Source organism: Chelonia mydas, chromosome 1, assembly GCF_015237465.2.
Source record: "Chelonia mydas isolate rCheMyd1 chromosome 1, rCheMyd1.pri.v2, whole genome shotgun sequence".
NCBI classification, from domain to species: Eukaryota; Metazoa; Chordata; order Testudines; family Cheloniidae; genus Chelonia; species Chelonia mydas.
In genome coordinates, this window is record NC_057849.1 from 117,455,548 (window position 1) to 117,472,725 (window position 17,178).

General features: G+C 41.3%; 1 protein-coding gene across 5 annotated transcripts in view; it reads left to right on the plus strand.

Moving 5' to 3' along the window:
• CRACDL (CRACD like) overlaps positions 1-16,963 on the plus strand; it is a 104,862-nt gene extending 87,899 nt beyond the window's left edge. For 3 of the 5 annotated variants that reach the window (XM_043537206.1, XM_007068979.4, XM_037898550.2), the window contains 3 exons: positions 9,911-10,113; positions 12,158-12,305; positions 12,802-16,963. In XM_043537206.1, the coding sequence (XP_043393141.1) occupies positions 9,911-10,113; positions 12,158-12,305; positions 12,802-12,944 (494 nt within the window). In that variant the 3' untranslated portion in view covers positions 12,945-16,963. The remainder of the gene's footprint in view (positions 1-9,910; positions 10,114-12,157; positions 12,306-12,801) is intronic. The other 2 variants (XM_043537224.1, XM_043537216.1) reach the window with 1 other exon arrangement.
• Positions 16,964-17,178: the final 215 nt, after the last annotated feature.

Genomic DNA, 17,178 nt, shown 5'->3' on the forward strand with positions numbered 1-17,178 from the left:
TTAGTAGTCCCGCAATTTCACATCTGAGTTCCTTCAGAACTCTTGGGTGAACACCATCAGGTCCTGGAGACTTATTACTGTTTAGTTTATCAATTTGTTCCAAAACCTCCTCTAATGACACCTCAATTTGGGACACTTCCTCAGATCTGTCACACTAAAAGAATGGCTCAGGTTTGGGAATCTCCCTCACGTCCTCAACAGTGAAGACCGATGCAAAGAATTAATTTAGTTTCTTCGCAATGGCCTTATAGTCTTTCAGTGCTCCTTTAGCATCTCGATCGTCCAGTGGCCCCACTGGTTGTTTAGTAGGCTTTCTGCTTCTGATGAATTTTAAAAAAAATTGCTGTTATTTTTGGAGTCTTTGGCTAGCTGTTCTTCAAATTCTTTTTTTGTCTTTCTAATTATATTTTTACACTTCATTTGCCAGAGTTTATGCTCTTTTCTATTTTCCTCATTAGGATTTATCCATCTACTAAAGGATGTCTTTTTGCCTCATAGGCCTTGTTAGTGGCCTATGACCTCACACAAGCTTGCAAAAACACTTAAGCATGTATATCACTTTCCTCGCGTGAGTATTAACCCAACAGGTTTTTAAAAATCTAAACTCGCATGAGGGAAGTTATGCACATCCCTCAATATTTGCAAGATCTGGGCCATCATTTGTAAAGTGACAAGGGATCCTTCAGAATGGATGGCATGATATAAACATACCATGTATTCCCTTTTGTCTCTTAGGCCTGGTCTACACTGGGGGTGGGGATCAATCTAAGATACACAACTTCAGCTACGAGAATAGCATAGCTGAAGTCGACGTATCTTAGATCGACTTAGAATCACTTACTTCGCGTCCTCACGGCGCGGGATCGACGGCCACTGCTCCCCCGTCAACTCCGCTTCCACCTCTTGGGCCTGGTCTACACTGGGGGTGGCGATCAATCTAAGATACGCAACTTCAGCTACGAGAATAGCGTAGCTGAAGTTGACGTATCTTAGATCGACTTAGAATCGTTTACTTCACGTCCTCTCAGCGCGGGATCGACGGCCACTGCTCCCCCGTCGACTCCGCTTCCGCCTCTTGCAGTGGTGGAGTTCCGGAGTTGACGGCAGAGCGATTGGGGATCGATCTATCGCGTTTATACTAGACAAGATAAATCGATCACTACCCGCCGATCCAGCGGGTAGTGTAGACGTGGCCTTAGGATAAATGACTGTGCACAAACCTTAAAAACAACCCATTGCTGTAGGAGAACATTGTGTGTGCCTTTTGGAGCCACTGAAAAGTTATAAAAATAAAAGTAATTGACTTTTGTGTTGAGAAATTGTAGTAGGAGTGACATTCTGGAAAGGAATTCAAGGAAGGAGAGTGAAAGAATATATTGTCCAGAAAATCCAGGGTTTGAAATTACAAGAAAAGTACTTCTCTCTGTCTTTCTGCATAAAAAAGACTTTTTTTTATATCTAACCAGGATTGCATTAAAGCAATATATGTAGGAAGCTTACTTCTCTTCAAAAGAAGTTGTTTCTAGTTGTCTCAGACAATTTTTTGATAGGGCTGTTTTCCAAGAAAGCAATAGACTTTTTGATGTAGAGGTAGCAGTTTTCTCTGTAATAAACTCTCTTGGAGGGTCTATTATGGATCCAACCAAAATTTACAGCTCATGTTGCACAGCCGCTTAGAGGGGGGGAAAAAGATATCAGAGCTGCTTAGCAAAACCTTTCAGAGATGCTTAGTCTGGTATGAAAGCATAAGGTGTGTACACTGAGAGAAACACATGGTATGTTAAAAAACAAAGGGAAATATGTAGGCTGAGATATCCTAAATGTCATATACCTTATAAAGCCTGTCTTAAAGTAACTTGCTTATTTATGAATGAACAAAGATAAAGTAATGTGGAATGAAATATGCATCCACAAACAGTATGTTATAAAACAATGGCCCTGGTCTCCCCCCCCCCCCCCAAAAAAAAAAATAATTTTGCATTCGTTCTGAAAATATTTGCTTTTAAAAATATGCTTGGAATACATGACTTTGCTTGCATATTAAGGTCATGACTTTCAAAAAGGCCTCAAATTTAGTCTGACTTTGTACCTGCATGATGTTGTGGTGATGAATAATTATAGACCTATTTTACAGCCCTTCGATACGTAAGCAACTCATTTTCAGATACTTAGACATCTTAGTGCTATAAAATACATCTGTAATTTTTTGTGCCTGCAAATATTTGTGGACACAAAAATGTGGGAGTAATATCTGAGGCTACCTCTGAAAAGTTAAGTCTTACAGCTTCAGTTACTTTTAGTGTTAGAGAAAATAATTTTCAAATATATGGCAAGTGATATAGGACTGTGGCCAATCATTATTTAATCATTCTCTTTTTCCATCTCTTACGAATGTGCAAAATCACCCACGCTCACCTAGTAAATATGTCAACAACAAAAGTTCCTTTTTTAATCTCAAGATTAGTTCTACAGGTTTAATCTTATTGTTCAAATAACTAGAGATAAATATATTAAAGAATAACCTTCACATAATGGTATACAGTCTGATCCTGCAGTCTTTATGCAGGCAAAACTCCCTTTGCCAGATCAGGCCCATAGTCTTGAAGAAGGAAGAGAAATTCTGTTTGAGAAAAGTTTGAAAGCAGACAAAGACCTGCAAATTCGGCAGATAACATGCCCCTTTCTAAGTGTGCTCTTGTAAAGCACTAGCAGAATTAAGGGATTCTCACCTCAATATACGTGTGGCTGGCGGTACTTTTCCATTTATTGACACTTATTTCCAAAATGAGGGCAAACTTCATTCAAGAGGAGGAAGGAAATCCCATAGTTCTTTCAAAACCCCTTATGTCAAATTAGTTTTAAAGAAACAAATAAAAAGATGCAGCCATGAGTGTGAACATATTCTGAATGACTGAATATGATTCTGAATCATCGCCCAGTGCCCTTTATTACTTGACAAAGTTATTCAATAACTAATTATTATTAAATATCTTAAATGATTTTTTTCTACCCAGTGAAGCAACAAGCAAAGAATAGTACTTAGCATTAATATAATGTTTTTAATCCATAGATCTCAAAGTGTAGTCCAAAGGTGGGTATCTTTAGCCCTATTTTACAGATGGGGAAACCAAGACACAGGGAGGTTTCATGGTATGCCCAATGTCAGACAACCCATAGAAGATCTAGGAAAAAAAACATCTTCTGACTTCCAATCCTGTATCCTGCCCACTGGACACCATGTCTCTCTATAAAGTAGAATGCACAAGTCTTGGAACTTTTGTGTGTTCTTCCTGTGAGTAATAAGCAGAAACAACAATTGAATTGTGCTTAAGACTTGTTTTAATGTAACTTGGCCTTAATTTAAAAAAAATTACTACCAAGGACTCTTGGTTCCACCGTGACTATCTCTATTCCCCAATCCTTTGACTTGCCACACCGCAAGTCATAAAAGCACATTGACAGCCCAATGACTGAAAGAGATAAGAAAGAAAAGTGTTATTCAAGGTGAATCAGAAGGCCAATGAACTGAGGAAAAAGGTGAGTGAAATATTTATTTTGTGGATAGCCACTGCATGCCATGGCTACTGGGCCTCCACTGCCCCTCAGAACCCCACACTTTTAAAGGAGAGTCTCAAATACTCTTTAGACTGCTACCTTATCCTCCCTTCCCCCAGCTTCCATTCTTTGTTGTATCCACCCATTGTCTTTTATCACTTGCATAGACTGTAAGCTGTTTGGGACAGAGACTCTTTTATTATGTGTGTAGCCTGTCTAGCCATCCCCCCCTCCAATGGGGCCTCCATCCTTCACGGAAGCCTTTGGGAAACAGATATAATAAATAATCTGACACACTTGTTATGCTGCCTGCAGTAGCTCTGCCAAACTTGTTTGTAGAAGCGGTAGTAAATCCTGCGCTGGCGAGGTCTCCTTTCTGAGTTGACAGTACTGTTCTACCTCTCTCTTTCCTGCCAGACTTGGCTTCTGTCATAGCAAAGACTATCACAAAAGCAAATGTACAGACTGGTTCCTTAAAACAGCCTCCTTCCCAAAGGATAAACAGATCAGCTATGGCTCCTAAGAATGCAACTGTCACAACTTTGCCATCCAGGGTCAGGTCCATACAGATTCAGATAATTTCTTTGAAAATAATTACAAAAAGCTGCTTGCCGTTAGTACGAGAGTGCTCTCTTCCCATCTTTTGAGGTGATAGCTGCCCCCCAACATGGCTGACAGGGATGCTGAGTTTTTCAACCTTGAAGAAGTGTTATAAGAAGAACATAACTGCTTGATGTCATCTTCTCCTATTTATTTATAAACATTATTATTATGGTAACATCCTGTGATGGGGCGGACTAGACCCAGGGGCCACACCCTGTCCCAGAAAGGAGCCTAAGACAGTCTGCTGGCAGGGACCAGGGGAGCTGTGAAGGAGCTCCTGGCTGGCTGCTGGGACTGAGTAAGGACTGAGTCCAGGGAGGGCCACAAGAAGACTGTGTCTTCGGGGAGGAAGCCCTGGGGCTACAGCACCATACTAGGGCCAGGACAAGGTAAAGACTATATACCCTGGAAGGGGTTTGTTCTGTCCCACATACAGTGTGTGTGACTTGGCTGGAGTGCTGAGTCACTGAAAAACCACCCGAGAAACCACTGACAGGGGTCACCATAAACTAAACAATTGCACACACACCCAACCAGAAGGGGGTGCTCATGAGAGGTGGGTACCGCCCCATTACACACCCAAAGACACCAAAGCATTACTATTGTGCTAGGCACTGTCTACACTAATAGCAAAAAACATGGTCCAAGTATATACGGTGAGAGACAGTAGATGCCTACAGACAAACTAACAGGAGAACAAGGTAACAACGAGACTATTATGTTTAGCACAATAAGCAGTGATCACAACGTGTCAGCTGTCTAGTCATTGTAGATTGTTTTGAAGTATCACTTCAGAGGTGAGTTTTGAGGGCAGTTGAAGGAGGACAATAAGGTAACTTTGTGGTTTTTACAGACAGTTTCTAGCGCCCATAAGAGACAGTCCAGGAGAAAGTACAAAAGTGTTTGAGGGAATTCTGGCATCACTGGCAGCATGGAAGGAGATGTCAAATGCCCAATATCCTATAAGAGATGTTAGATCAGAGGCAAGCCAGGAGGATCTTCAAAGTGAAGGCAAGTCATTTTTGTTTGATGCAGTGGGAGTCAGCAGAGGGACAGAAAGGGGTGTGTGTGTGTGAGAGACATGGTTAGAGCGATGAGCCAGGAATGATCTTTGTAGCAGAACTTTGAATGGATTTAAGATGGCATTTGTCAAGGCCATAAAGAAGGAGGATACAGTAGTGCAGAGTGAGATGAGGGCCTAAATTAATGTTTTAGGTGTGTGGACAGAGAGGAAAGGCGCTGATCTTAGAAACACTCCACAGGAGGGAGCAGTAGGTTTGATCCATGGCTTAGTCATATGTGTCTAGAAAGACAGCTGCTCAGTTTATACACCTGAGTGAGCAGGAGGATGGTGAGGGAGGATGGTGGCAGTGTGCATAATTACTGAAGTAGGGGAAGGGAGAGGGCTTGGGTGGAAAGATTAAGAGCTCATTTTTTGCCATATTGAGTGTAAGTTGATGGATGGACATCTACCAGGAAATGCGGAAGAAACAGATGGAGACTTTAGTTTGGATGTAAGGTTATATGAATAAGTGATTTAGGATTAAACTTGCCACCTTGTCCATTACCACAGGGGTGCCCTCAACTTATTACGGGGGGGGGGGGGAGGGGAATGGATGGTTCCCCTCCAAGTGCTGGTAAATGTCTCTTATCTGGGCAACCTCAGATGTTAATTGTTATTATTAATCATGTTTCTGACGGTAGTGCCTAAGGGCCAGCCAAGAACAGGCCCCATTGTCCCATTGTGCTAGGCACCATACCAACACAGAGAAGTAGACACTCCCTGCCCTAAAGAGTTTATAGTCAAAACAGACAAGACAGACACAGGATGGGGAAAGGTGTGAAAGCAGAGTGAACAATGTGACGGCAGCAAACAGCATGTTAGTGCCATGGGTTTTGTTTTTTTTTTTTTTTTATTTTAGTTTAGTTTAGTTGGAGAGGGTGAGCAAAAGGGAAAGGGGACATAGAAGGGGATGAGGGGGGCAGAGCAGTGGAGAAGAGAGTAAGAGGGGCAGTTGTGAAGTGACTGGGAGGGAGGGAGAGGGTTGGAGCCAGTCAGCAAAGGGCAGAGAACGTCCAGTCAGATCTGTAGAAAGGTCTCTGAGTGCCCAAATGCCCTTGCTTTGGCTGCTTCAATGATGATGTAAGCGTTTATACAAAGTGGAACAGCTTCAACCAGAGAGACTGAGAGAAACACTTCAGAACTGAACCCAGGTCTCCCATATCCCAGGCAAGTGCTCTTACCACTGGGCTAAAAATTATTAGGAAGGTGCCACCATTACCTCTTTCTCCTTCTTGTCTGGTGTTTCTTGCAAAACAAAAACAAAAAATCGTAGACACCTGACTCCAGGAGAAGGTTCACAGCTATGGATCCCAAGCAGAGATAGGTGCCTCCCTCCACCCTGAATTTAGGCATTCAAGTCCCAAAGAGGAGTGGGGCTTAGGATACACCTTCTCATTGGCATCTGCTGCTGGCTAGCTTTGGCAGGGAGCCACCTAGCATTCTGGCTTTTGTGGATCCCATTCTTAGGCACCTCTCTCTCCCTATTTGTTGTATAGGGAGCCTGGGTACCTAACTCAGGCTTTGTTGATTCCAGTGATTTTTCTAGGCACCTAAAAATTATGCAGCCTGTTTGTGAATCTGGGCTTTCATCTCTAGAGAGTGGTGAGAATCAGTGAGAGAATCATCTGGTTCCAGTTGTAGTAGCACTGTCCCAAGTTACCCAGCGGTTTCTAAACCTCTCTAGCACTTATGCTTAAGAAGCATTAGACACATTTTGCTCTGCTAAACTTCCCTGTGAAATCTTCCTCACTTGGTGGTTAGTGGCAAACTGCCTGTTAAAAGGAATCTTTCTGGCAAAACCACAGTAGTGGTTACAGATACCAGTCATCTGGGCTGTGGGGCTCTGTGGGATGCAGGATGATTCAGAGGAAATGGTCATTTTGGGAGAAAAGAATGTATTAGAACATGGGGGCTCATGAGGCGAGCACTGTTAGCTTTCAGGGAGTCCTGCATAGTGAAACCAGTGCTATCCTGGGCAGATAAGCAACCAGTGCTGCATTATTTGAATAAACAGGCACCTGCAGTATTTTCTTGTGGGAGGAGTCTAATTGTGTTGGGGAATCCAGTCACCTAAGCAATGATCTGAGCCATATTGCAATTCTCTCCGCAGAGCTTCCTGTTACAGTACTACTGCTGGCCTGGAGTTGGAGAGATTAATCCTTGTGCGTGAGAGCTTTTCCCTCTCAAATAGTTGACACTCTATCTTAAGAGTTCAAGTACCACCACTGTTGGTTGGAGAGCATGGGAAATATTTTTCTTGGTGTCACTCCAAAGCCATTACCATTACCTCCTGCTTGCATTCCGGCATTCTGGATTTTGTTTAAAATTGCTTTTCTGTCAGAATCCCTCAGATCCGAGCTTCTACCCTCAGAGCTATCTGAGTAAGGGTGTCTGGGCATCCGGTTGACTCATGTCCCTTAGTGATCAGCTGCCTTCAGGTAGTGTCTCTTCACAAGCCCCCGGGTGAGACACCTCATCCTCGTTGTCTGGGTTATTCCTTCACTCCCTTGGAGTCCCTGTGCGCTGTACACCAGAGAATGACAGCTTCTGACAATATTTTTCCTGGCTGCTGAGGTTTCCGTGAGAAGAGAGAGTAACAGTTCTGCAGCTCTGTGTTTTCATCTTTTCGTTCTTATTTTAGACAGTGATGACAATTTTTTTTTAAGAATTGCCCTTTTCTTCATTCCTGTCCAAGACCAATCATCTACTTTCACCTCTTCCGGGAGGTGTAATGCCCAGCTATGGACAGCCTTGCCTAGTGGTCAGGGCACGAGGGCTGCCTAATGGTTGGAACAGGGGCAGCCATGCCTAGTGGCTGAGTCAGGAGCCAAGTTATCAAACCTGGGGAGTGAGCCAGAGCCAGAAACCAGGAGCCAAGGGCCAGAGCCGTGTTCAGAAACTGAATGCCAAGTCCAGGGAGCGAGCAAGAGTCAAAACTCAGGAATCAAAGGTCGGAGCTGAAGTATCAACCAGAGCAGGAGCAGGGACAGGAGCCAGGAATGGGAACTGGGAGCAGGAATCGGGCACCAGGAGCAGTCTGGAGAAAGGGCTAGGAGCAAGGGGGAGCAGAGAGCAGGACCAGAACTACAGCTGCAACCATGGAATGCTATGGAGCAGCTGGGTATCCAGGCCTGTTGCAGAGTTTGTCTGTGCCTGCTGGAGTCTTCAGGCAATCAAGAGACCATGTTCATCAGCAGAATCAGCTGAGGGCCATGAGCAGGGGCTGGGTGGGTCCTTGGCAGGAGGTAATATTACTCAGGCTTTGCTCTTCCCTTTCTAACAACCAGGAGTGCTTCTGGCACACACTTGGTGTCAGCCTGCAAAATTTTATCCTAAAAGAACCAGTGGGTTAGGTCAGCTTAACTACATCACTCAGAGGGGTGGATTTTTCACATCCCTGAGCGATGTAGCTGGGTCGACCTAACTTTTTAATGTAGACCAGTCTACAGTGCTGACACCAGAGGGGTGACTCTTCTGACAATTTACTGTCTGATTGCTTTGTTCCCCACATACTGTCTCTCTTTTGTCATGCTTGTCTTAATTGAAAACTGGGTTGCGTTAGAACACGACCCTGAGGAGTTGTGTTAACTAATACAGTGTTAAACATGACTTTGCAGGCAGTGAAGACAAGTCATAGTAAACATCCTGTCCAGTGATTGTGCATAAGCCTTTGGTTCCAGTAGAATTTACTCATGTCCAGAAAAAACTATGTAAAACACAATGGTCCCTGTAACACTCACTGCAACAGCAAGTTGAGCATCACATTAGTTAATATGTCTGCAAGGTTGTGTTCTAACACAACCTAATTTTCTAGTGAAGACAAGTCCTACAGGACTGCCTGACCGCTCCCAAGAATCCCAGACGTTAGTACCAGAGACTGCAGAAGTTAGGATTTCCTCTGTAAATGTTGTTCCTGTATTTCATACGCCGTCTGAAATGGCACTCTCTGACAGTATTGATTTTTCAGTTACTAGTGATACACAAGTGCCTGATGCTTTAAGACTTGATCCTGCTGCCATCAACATCAATGGCAAGACTTCCATTGACTTCCTGTGTAGAGAGCAGGCCCACAGGTAGTTCGTGTTTTAGGGTTGGTGTTACTTTTCTTGTACCTTTTAAGCACTGTGAGATTAACTTGTTTAGTTAGGAGTAAGCGCTATTTCTGCTTGATGGACCAAATTCACACCTGGTGTTAGTGGGTGCAGCTATTTAAGTCAATGGAATTTCCACTCATTCACTTACCGCAGCAGTGAAACTGGCCTGATGCATTCATTTTTGTGGCTTTCCATTTTAACATTTCTCTCTTCTTCAGTGCGATGGAAGCATTGCCTTGGTATTTAGGAGAGAGAGAGAGCAAGATCAAGAGAGGTCAGCTGTTGTCAGTTTGCAATTGACAGTTGCAGTGTTGATGTAATTTGACTGGTGCTGCTTTATATCGCTCATATGACAGGAGTGACACGGTCAAAGATACAAAAGATACAAAGATACAGGAGCAGCACTTACAAATAAAATTGTAATTTAGCAAAGTGAATAAGGAACAGTAATATCAAAACTCCTCACGGGGTCAAAATAAAATGTTCTTTAATCACATTTTCTGTAATAACAAATCTGAAATGAGAAAGTGGAGGAGCTAAAATGAATTAAGGTTTTCTTTCAAATAACCTTGTTTCCAAATGAATCTGTCAACAGAGAAGACTGTGCCTTCCCCAGTGATTACAGCAGACTCTCCAGGAGGAACTGACAGCCAGTCCACACCAGCCTGGATTACTATAGCAAGACAGAAGCAAAGGGGCATGCAACAAGAGCCGGAGCCTACTAAAGAAGAGAAACATGTGGCTCAAGACATTAAGTTAGACACAGAAAAACAAAATAAGGAGAAGGAAAGAATGGAGGTGCTTACAGGCAAACTTGTTTAATGCTTTTGTGTAAAATTGCTGTTGCATTCTTGGTTTGGATCAGTTGCTATTAAATAATTGTGTAAAAATCTAATTATTATTGATACTTAATTGCAAAGGCTCTGATCCTGCAAACACTTGTGCACATGCATAGTCCCATGACTACTCTCATGAATAATTTTACACATGTGAGTGGTTGTGGGATTGCTCCTTGAGTGTAAAATTACTCATCTGCTTAAATGCTGGCAGGATCAGGCCTAGCTTTGTGTATATATACACTGAAGTAAATTGACTGATGTGCTAAATTGTGCAATCCCTACTGAGGGAATCTGTTCTTTTTGTGTGTATTTAACCCCCGCCCCACACACACACACACATATTTCATAGTAATCCAAAATCTTCTCAGTGATTTAAGCCTGACAGAGCAATTTGGTTTCAAAACTTCCTAGTCAACAATTTTCAGGGTCTGGAGAAATTAAATAAGGTAAAAATAACTTTTCTGTTTGACACTCAGTGACAATACCAAGATCTTGTGAAGGCCAAGTCTATAACAGGGTTCAAAAAGAAATAGATAAGTTCATGGAGGATAGGTCCATTTATGGCTATTAGCCATGATGGGCAGGGATGGTGTCCCTACCCTCTGTTTACCAGAAGCTGGGAATGGGCGACAGGGGATGAATCACTTGATGATTACCTATTCTGTTCATTCCCTCTGAAGCACCTGGCATTGGCCACTGTCAGCAGACAGGATACTGGGCTAGATGGACCATTGGTCTGACCCAGTGTGGCCATTCTTATGTTCTTATATATGTTCTTATGCTCTAGATTTTGGCTCTTTGTACTGTGATAAATCAGACTTACATGTGATGGTGACACTGGATATTAGCTACCATTGCCTCTTAGAAAACTCATGTTAAATAATTCCTTACATGAAGCTCTCCTGATAGAAAGTAAAAAGAAAAGGAGTACTTGTGGCACCTTAGAGACTAACCGATTTATTTGAGCATAAGCTTTGAGGTTAGTGTATTGTATTCTAAAATTTTAAAATAGACCTCTCTACAGGATGACAAACGATAAATAACGGCAGTGTGATTAACAAGAAATGTTCCCTAATGATGTGTCCAGATGAGATTATAAACCATAATAATGTTTGTACACATTCACTACACTTAAAACATAGTGGGTCAAATCATCCCCTATTTGAGAAATTCCTTCCTAAGGGCCAGAAATCTCCTGATTTCAAGTTGCATTGTATCCTGCAGATTGTACCATGTGGACTGGTTCCATACAACAGCTAAGGGACACGATCCTTCTAGCCTGTAGGTACCCCAAGATCCTGCTGACCATAGGGCATGAAGCTCAATGCCACTGCACTGCTCCTGTTATCTCTGTCCCACATGGTAACAGGGTTCCTTCCAGAAACATACTACCATGAATTCCCACCATGGGGGAGTTTCACCGGACAGTAGGGGAACCCAAGGGAGAATGTGCTGACATGGTCAGCATTGCCTTCCTTAAGGAAATCCATGAGGATCTGAAGGAAATTGTGCCTCAAAGAACATCTCATCCCAACCCTAGCTGCCTCTACCACCACAGAGTCCTCAACTCATGGAGTTGGGGAGAAGAAAGGGAAACCTGCGGTAAAACCACAACTCCTGCAGTGTGCACCAGAAACCATTTTCTGCCAGGCGTGGCTTCTCCCTATTCACATTAGCAGAGGGATGCATATGGCCGAGAATAAATTTGCAGTGAAAATAACAACCTTCTGCAATCACTGCTGTAAATAAGACAAAATACAGAGGCACTTTTTTAAATTGCAAAATTATCGTCCTGGAAACAAATCTCAAAATGTTAAAGCTTTATGAACTGGTGATAACTTGAGTGAAATAAATGGAACAAGTGTGTGACAAGACTTTTCCATGGTTATGCAGGAGCATGTTGTTCACTCCTGTGTTGCTCATGTTCTTTTAAATTCCCACTGTTCATTCTCGCTGAATTATTTAAAACATTTCTACCTGCTTTTTTCCCCCAATGTAATTAGGGGTCAATGAAGCAACAAGCAAACTTCATCAGGAGCAAACCTTCACATTTAGGACCTAAAACTTCTTCGGAAGAACAGAGGAATGAGACAAAGTCTGACATGAACGAGCCTCTGCCAAGAGCCAACTCGCTGTCACATCATGTGCCTGGTATGAAAACAAATGCTTGAAATACTAATGTAGGCTCCAATCCTGCAGACTCTGAAGCATGTGGATGACTTTGCTCATATGAGCAAAATTTCCCATGGATCCAGTGTTTGCAGGATCCATGCCACAGTGACTTGTCTCTTTCCCACTTCTCACTGTCTGCAGTGAGAGCAAGAATTGTAATTGTTTCTTTAACACTAGTTTCCACAGTTTTACTTTGAGGAATGCTGCTTATGATGGGCTAATTCTCAGTGAAATCAATGTGAGTTGAGGGCATTGGACACTTCACTGGATTGGGACCTAGATGCATTGCCCCTGTTAGAGGAAGTCAAGTGCATGCAAATGTTGCATTTTGATCTGTAGTACCATTTTAATTCTTTGCTAATGCACTGTAGAATAAGTTTCCAGGTGAAATGAAAAGGTTTATTTAAAGAAACAGGTGAGGTCTGTAGTTGAGCATCAAGCTAACACAATGTATATATGTTTTTTTTCACACTAGCTCAATCCTCAGTGCCGATAGAGAGAGAAGAAATGAACCAGTTTAAGAAAATCAGTCATTCTGCTCCAGATCAGCCATCATGGATGGAACTTGCCAAAAAGAAATCCCAAGCTTGGAGTGATATGCCGCAGATTATAAAATAGGATGATACATCTCAGACTAATAGTACATGCTATTTTGGATAATTCAGTAGTCCACGTAATTGAACTTCTATAGATTAGTTAATCACAATGAAGAATCTATGGTACATCAGAAGGGTTTTGTTATAAAGCTTTGAAAAAAAGAGTGCAATAAGTGCAGTCAAAAAGTTTACCTTAAACCTTCTGTAACAATCCGGATGGCACTAGAAATGGTTTAAGAATAAGCTTCTTTAAGCACATACTTACACCTACTTAGAAAAACATTCTGCCTATATACATTGTGTATTTCCCCTCCAACCCCAATTAAATTTGCATAAAACCAGTATCTTTGTTAAATCTTGTTGAACTTTTTGTTGCAAACATTGTTACACGGCTCATTATCTATTTGTGTATTGTCCACTATCAGATCATGATAATATAAATCTGTTTAACTGGCATTATCTGACAGACACTCTTTAAAAATGTTTGGGCCAATGAGGTATTCATGACTTGTTTTCAGTGAGTACTCTATCAGATATTCAGAATTTGCTGTTTGAATTGTGTGATTGGTTAGCTGAGTCACATGGTATGGTTTCTGTTTTCTGATTTGATTCCTGAGGCATGAATAAACTTGTTTGTGCATGAAAATGGACAAAAATTCCTCCTGAAATATTTGCCTGAACAAAACGGGCTCCACAAATGGGCACAGAAAAGCAAGCAAAGAGGAAACAAATGTGTTCAGATTGAATTGGAATCCCATGTATGTATTCATGAATGCTCTTCTCCAGAATTCACCCAGATGCGCGTGTTCTGTTTTTTATGGAAATTCATCATATTGGTTTGTGGCACCATATTCAGTGGCAATGGATATGCTTATGATATCAAAGATGAAGATTATGAATTCAGATAAAGATTAACGAGCCAGCGTATGGGACTTGTTGAGCCCAAACTCAAATGTTACAAAACCAGGAACTGAACAGTTAAGGTGCTTCTTCAAACACAATACAACCTCCCAGCCTTAACTCTGCCCTCATCTGAATGGCAAAACGTACTGGGAATAGCACAGTATGTTAACAAGCTGTAACAATACTATTTTCATTGTGCCCACCGCAACTCCAAATCAGGATCCCTATTTATGCAGTTTCATGGGCCTCTCTGCTGGTTGTGTGGCAACATTGACATGGGGAAGTAATTGCTGCTGGTTGATAGAGATCACGCTGAATTTATTGTACTTCCTCCCTTCCTGCTGTACAATCACAAAGAAACTAACAAAAATCCATTAGGAAATTTCCTAACATTAGTGTCCTCCTGTTAAGGGAAACAGTCTCTCCTCCCATAAAAACACTAGAGCAGTGGTTCTCAGACTGTGGATCAGGACCCCAAAGTGAGTTGTGACCCCATTTTAATGGGGTCACCAGAGCCGAAGCCCAAGCCCAACTGCCTGGAGTTGAAGCCCGAGGGCTTCAGCCCTGGGTGCTGGGGCTAAGGTTACAGGCCCTCTGCCTGGGGCTGAAGCCCTTGGGCTTGGGCCCCCAACACCCAGGACAGTGGGGCTTGGGCTCTGCCTGCTGCCCACCTGGGGCAGCGGGACTCAGGCGGGCTCAGGCTTCAGTCCCCCCTCCTGGGGTTATGTAGTTATTTTTGTTCTCTGAAGGGGGTCGTGGTGCAATGAAGTTTGAGAACCCCTGCACTAGAGTAAGGCTGGGTGGTTGTGCTGTATCTATTTAGCAACACCTTGATGTTCACTTCCTAGTTTTTATAAATTTATGGGGGGGGTTTTCCTGCCAGACTGTTCTTTGCAGGGATATGTAGGGAAACTTTAACTTAGAATGTCCTTGTTTTCTAACCCATGAGTCTGAGATTTTGAAATCTCATGTTTCATAAGGGTCTGGGGAGCAGAAGGCAGTATGTGTTTTAATCAACTTTAATAAAGCGTTTGTAAATCAACTTAGATAAAGAATAAGACATTGACGCATATGAACACTTGAGATAAATAAGCTGTTTTCATCAGATCTCCTTAGTACTAGAAAATGAGGGAAATAAAACAGAATATATGGGTAAAAAGCATGTTTTTGAAGATTTTCAGTTTGGCGTTAGTTGCTCTTTAGATATTCTAGTAAATGTATAGTAATAAATGTATTCATTTATTTAAAGAATAAAAACAGAATAGAGCTTCTGTTAAAAAGGTAAATGTCATCATTTGTATCACAGAATTTAAAATGTTTGTCAGTCTTTTGAAAACATAAATATGAATCCGCTGTTAATGTGTCTAGTCTTGCAGTTCTTATTCGGGCAAAACTCCCACCGATCTCATTGGAATCACAAAATTCAAGACAACAGTTTTTGTAAATGTTCAGAAACCAGGAGTAGGAGAAGTTTAGCAATTCAGTCTTAAAGGCAGACTCCTGTGGATTTGGGGGTAATCTTAAAAATGTGAAAATCATCCTCATCAACTGTATATTGGTCTTGTTAAAAGTGGAAATGTATTCAAGCACAAAATTCGGATTCAAATCCAAACTGCCCCAAGATTGTTTGCATGAGCAACCTTCACTCTTCCCTTTGTGCATGTGCATTTCCCATATAGTCTTTAATCACAATTAATAATCATTCATTTCTCAAATCATAGAATACAAAATCACAGTTTATTCTACAGTTATTTCTTAAATGTATTGTAAGACACTCTCTAATATAAACAGATATGCTTTTCAGGTACCATAACACAGTCTTAAAAAGCCCCAAAAACTAACATTAAGAAATAACTCATGAAATCACAATGCAAAGTTTATTTAAGGTACTGCATTACAATTTGCATAATTCTGGAAATAAACTATTCCACATTAAAGGGAAAATGTAAAACATAAAATTACATTTTAAAAAAATCGATGTTATCCTTTGATTATTGCCTGTTCGGATCCTCGCTGAAGAGTAGAATGTTTTCTGGAAATTAACTTGAACTAGAGTTAGTGGTATGTTATATTGCTTTAACGTTTTCTCTCTGTTATAAATTATTTAAGATGTATCTGATCTCAGCTGAATTTCTGGGGAGTGAGCAGTCCAACTACATGGGACAATTCCAAATATCTCTAAGGAAATTCTCTGTTTGACAGGCAAATGTACAAGATAAAGGAGGTTATTAATAGAGTGATCTAGGGTTTTCTACACAATATTCTTGGTCTCACAAACATACAAAGAATGGACCCCACACATAGTTTTGAGAGATAAGCAAATGCAGCTGTCTTATACCTTCCCACAAAGTGCAGCCCTAACTCTAATGTGGGCTTGATCTTGCCACCTTCTGGATGAAATTCTAGTTGAATTTGAAGTCAGTAGGGCCAGGATAGCATCCTTTATGTTCAATACTCTCACTAACTTGACTTTGCCAGGAACAGTGACAATTGGCTCCTATGGGCCTGCTTGTGGATCCACTGAAATCAAACGAAAACTTCCAGTGATTTCCATTTGAGAAAGCTCTGGTTTTACAGGGTGGTCAGTACTAGATGATGCGTGCTAAGACCTTAAAGGATTAGTCCATCAGAATGGCATCAATTTAAGTATCTTAAATGTAGGGCCTGATTTTGCCTCAAATAGGTTATTGTATCAATATTATCTAGTGCTGGAGTTTCTTTATTTTAGATTAAAAGGTCATGTGACTCTGCTATAGCCAATTGCTAAACAATCACTATTATCCACCAACATGGAAAATAGTGCAAAACTATTTCAGATCCTGCATATTTTCTCTCAGCCAAATGGATTGTTTTTGGCAATCCCAGGATGTAATACAAATGTATTTGGGCAAACTGATTTATGGTTTATATTCTTGACCATATGGAAAGAACTGTGATCAATTTTACTGTAGATGTCATTCTACTTTTCCAGCCCAGAAGCAATATGACTGACTCAACATGATCCATTTTACTCAACTGCAACAAGCACAATACAGTATCCAGTAGCAAATCTACTGAAATAATATTGGAAAAACCAAGGATAATTCATGGCCTTTTCATATAAAGTAATACAGCTTTAGTTAAATTCAAACAAACAAACAAAAAGAAAAAAAATATGGAGGTGAAGACCAGAAATCCTTAGAAGCTTTTTTCTCTCCCCAAAGTGATGGACCATATGTTGTTTAAAACCAATTCTTCTGCTTACTGTTTAATGATCAAGTTCAAGTTTTGGAGGTGCTATCACCCCCAAGGCTAAAGTAATGCATATAGTGTAAATTAAATTGTATATTGTATGTGTCTGAATGCAGAAAACT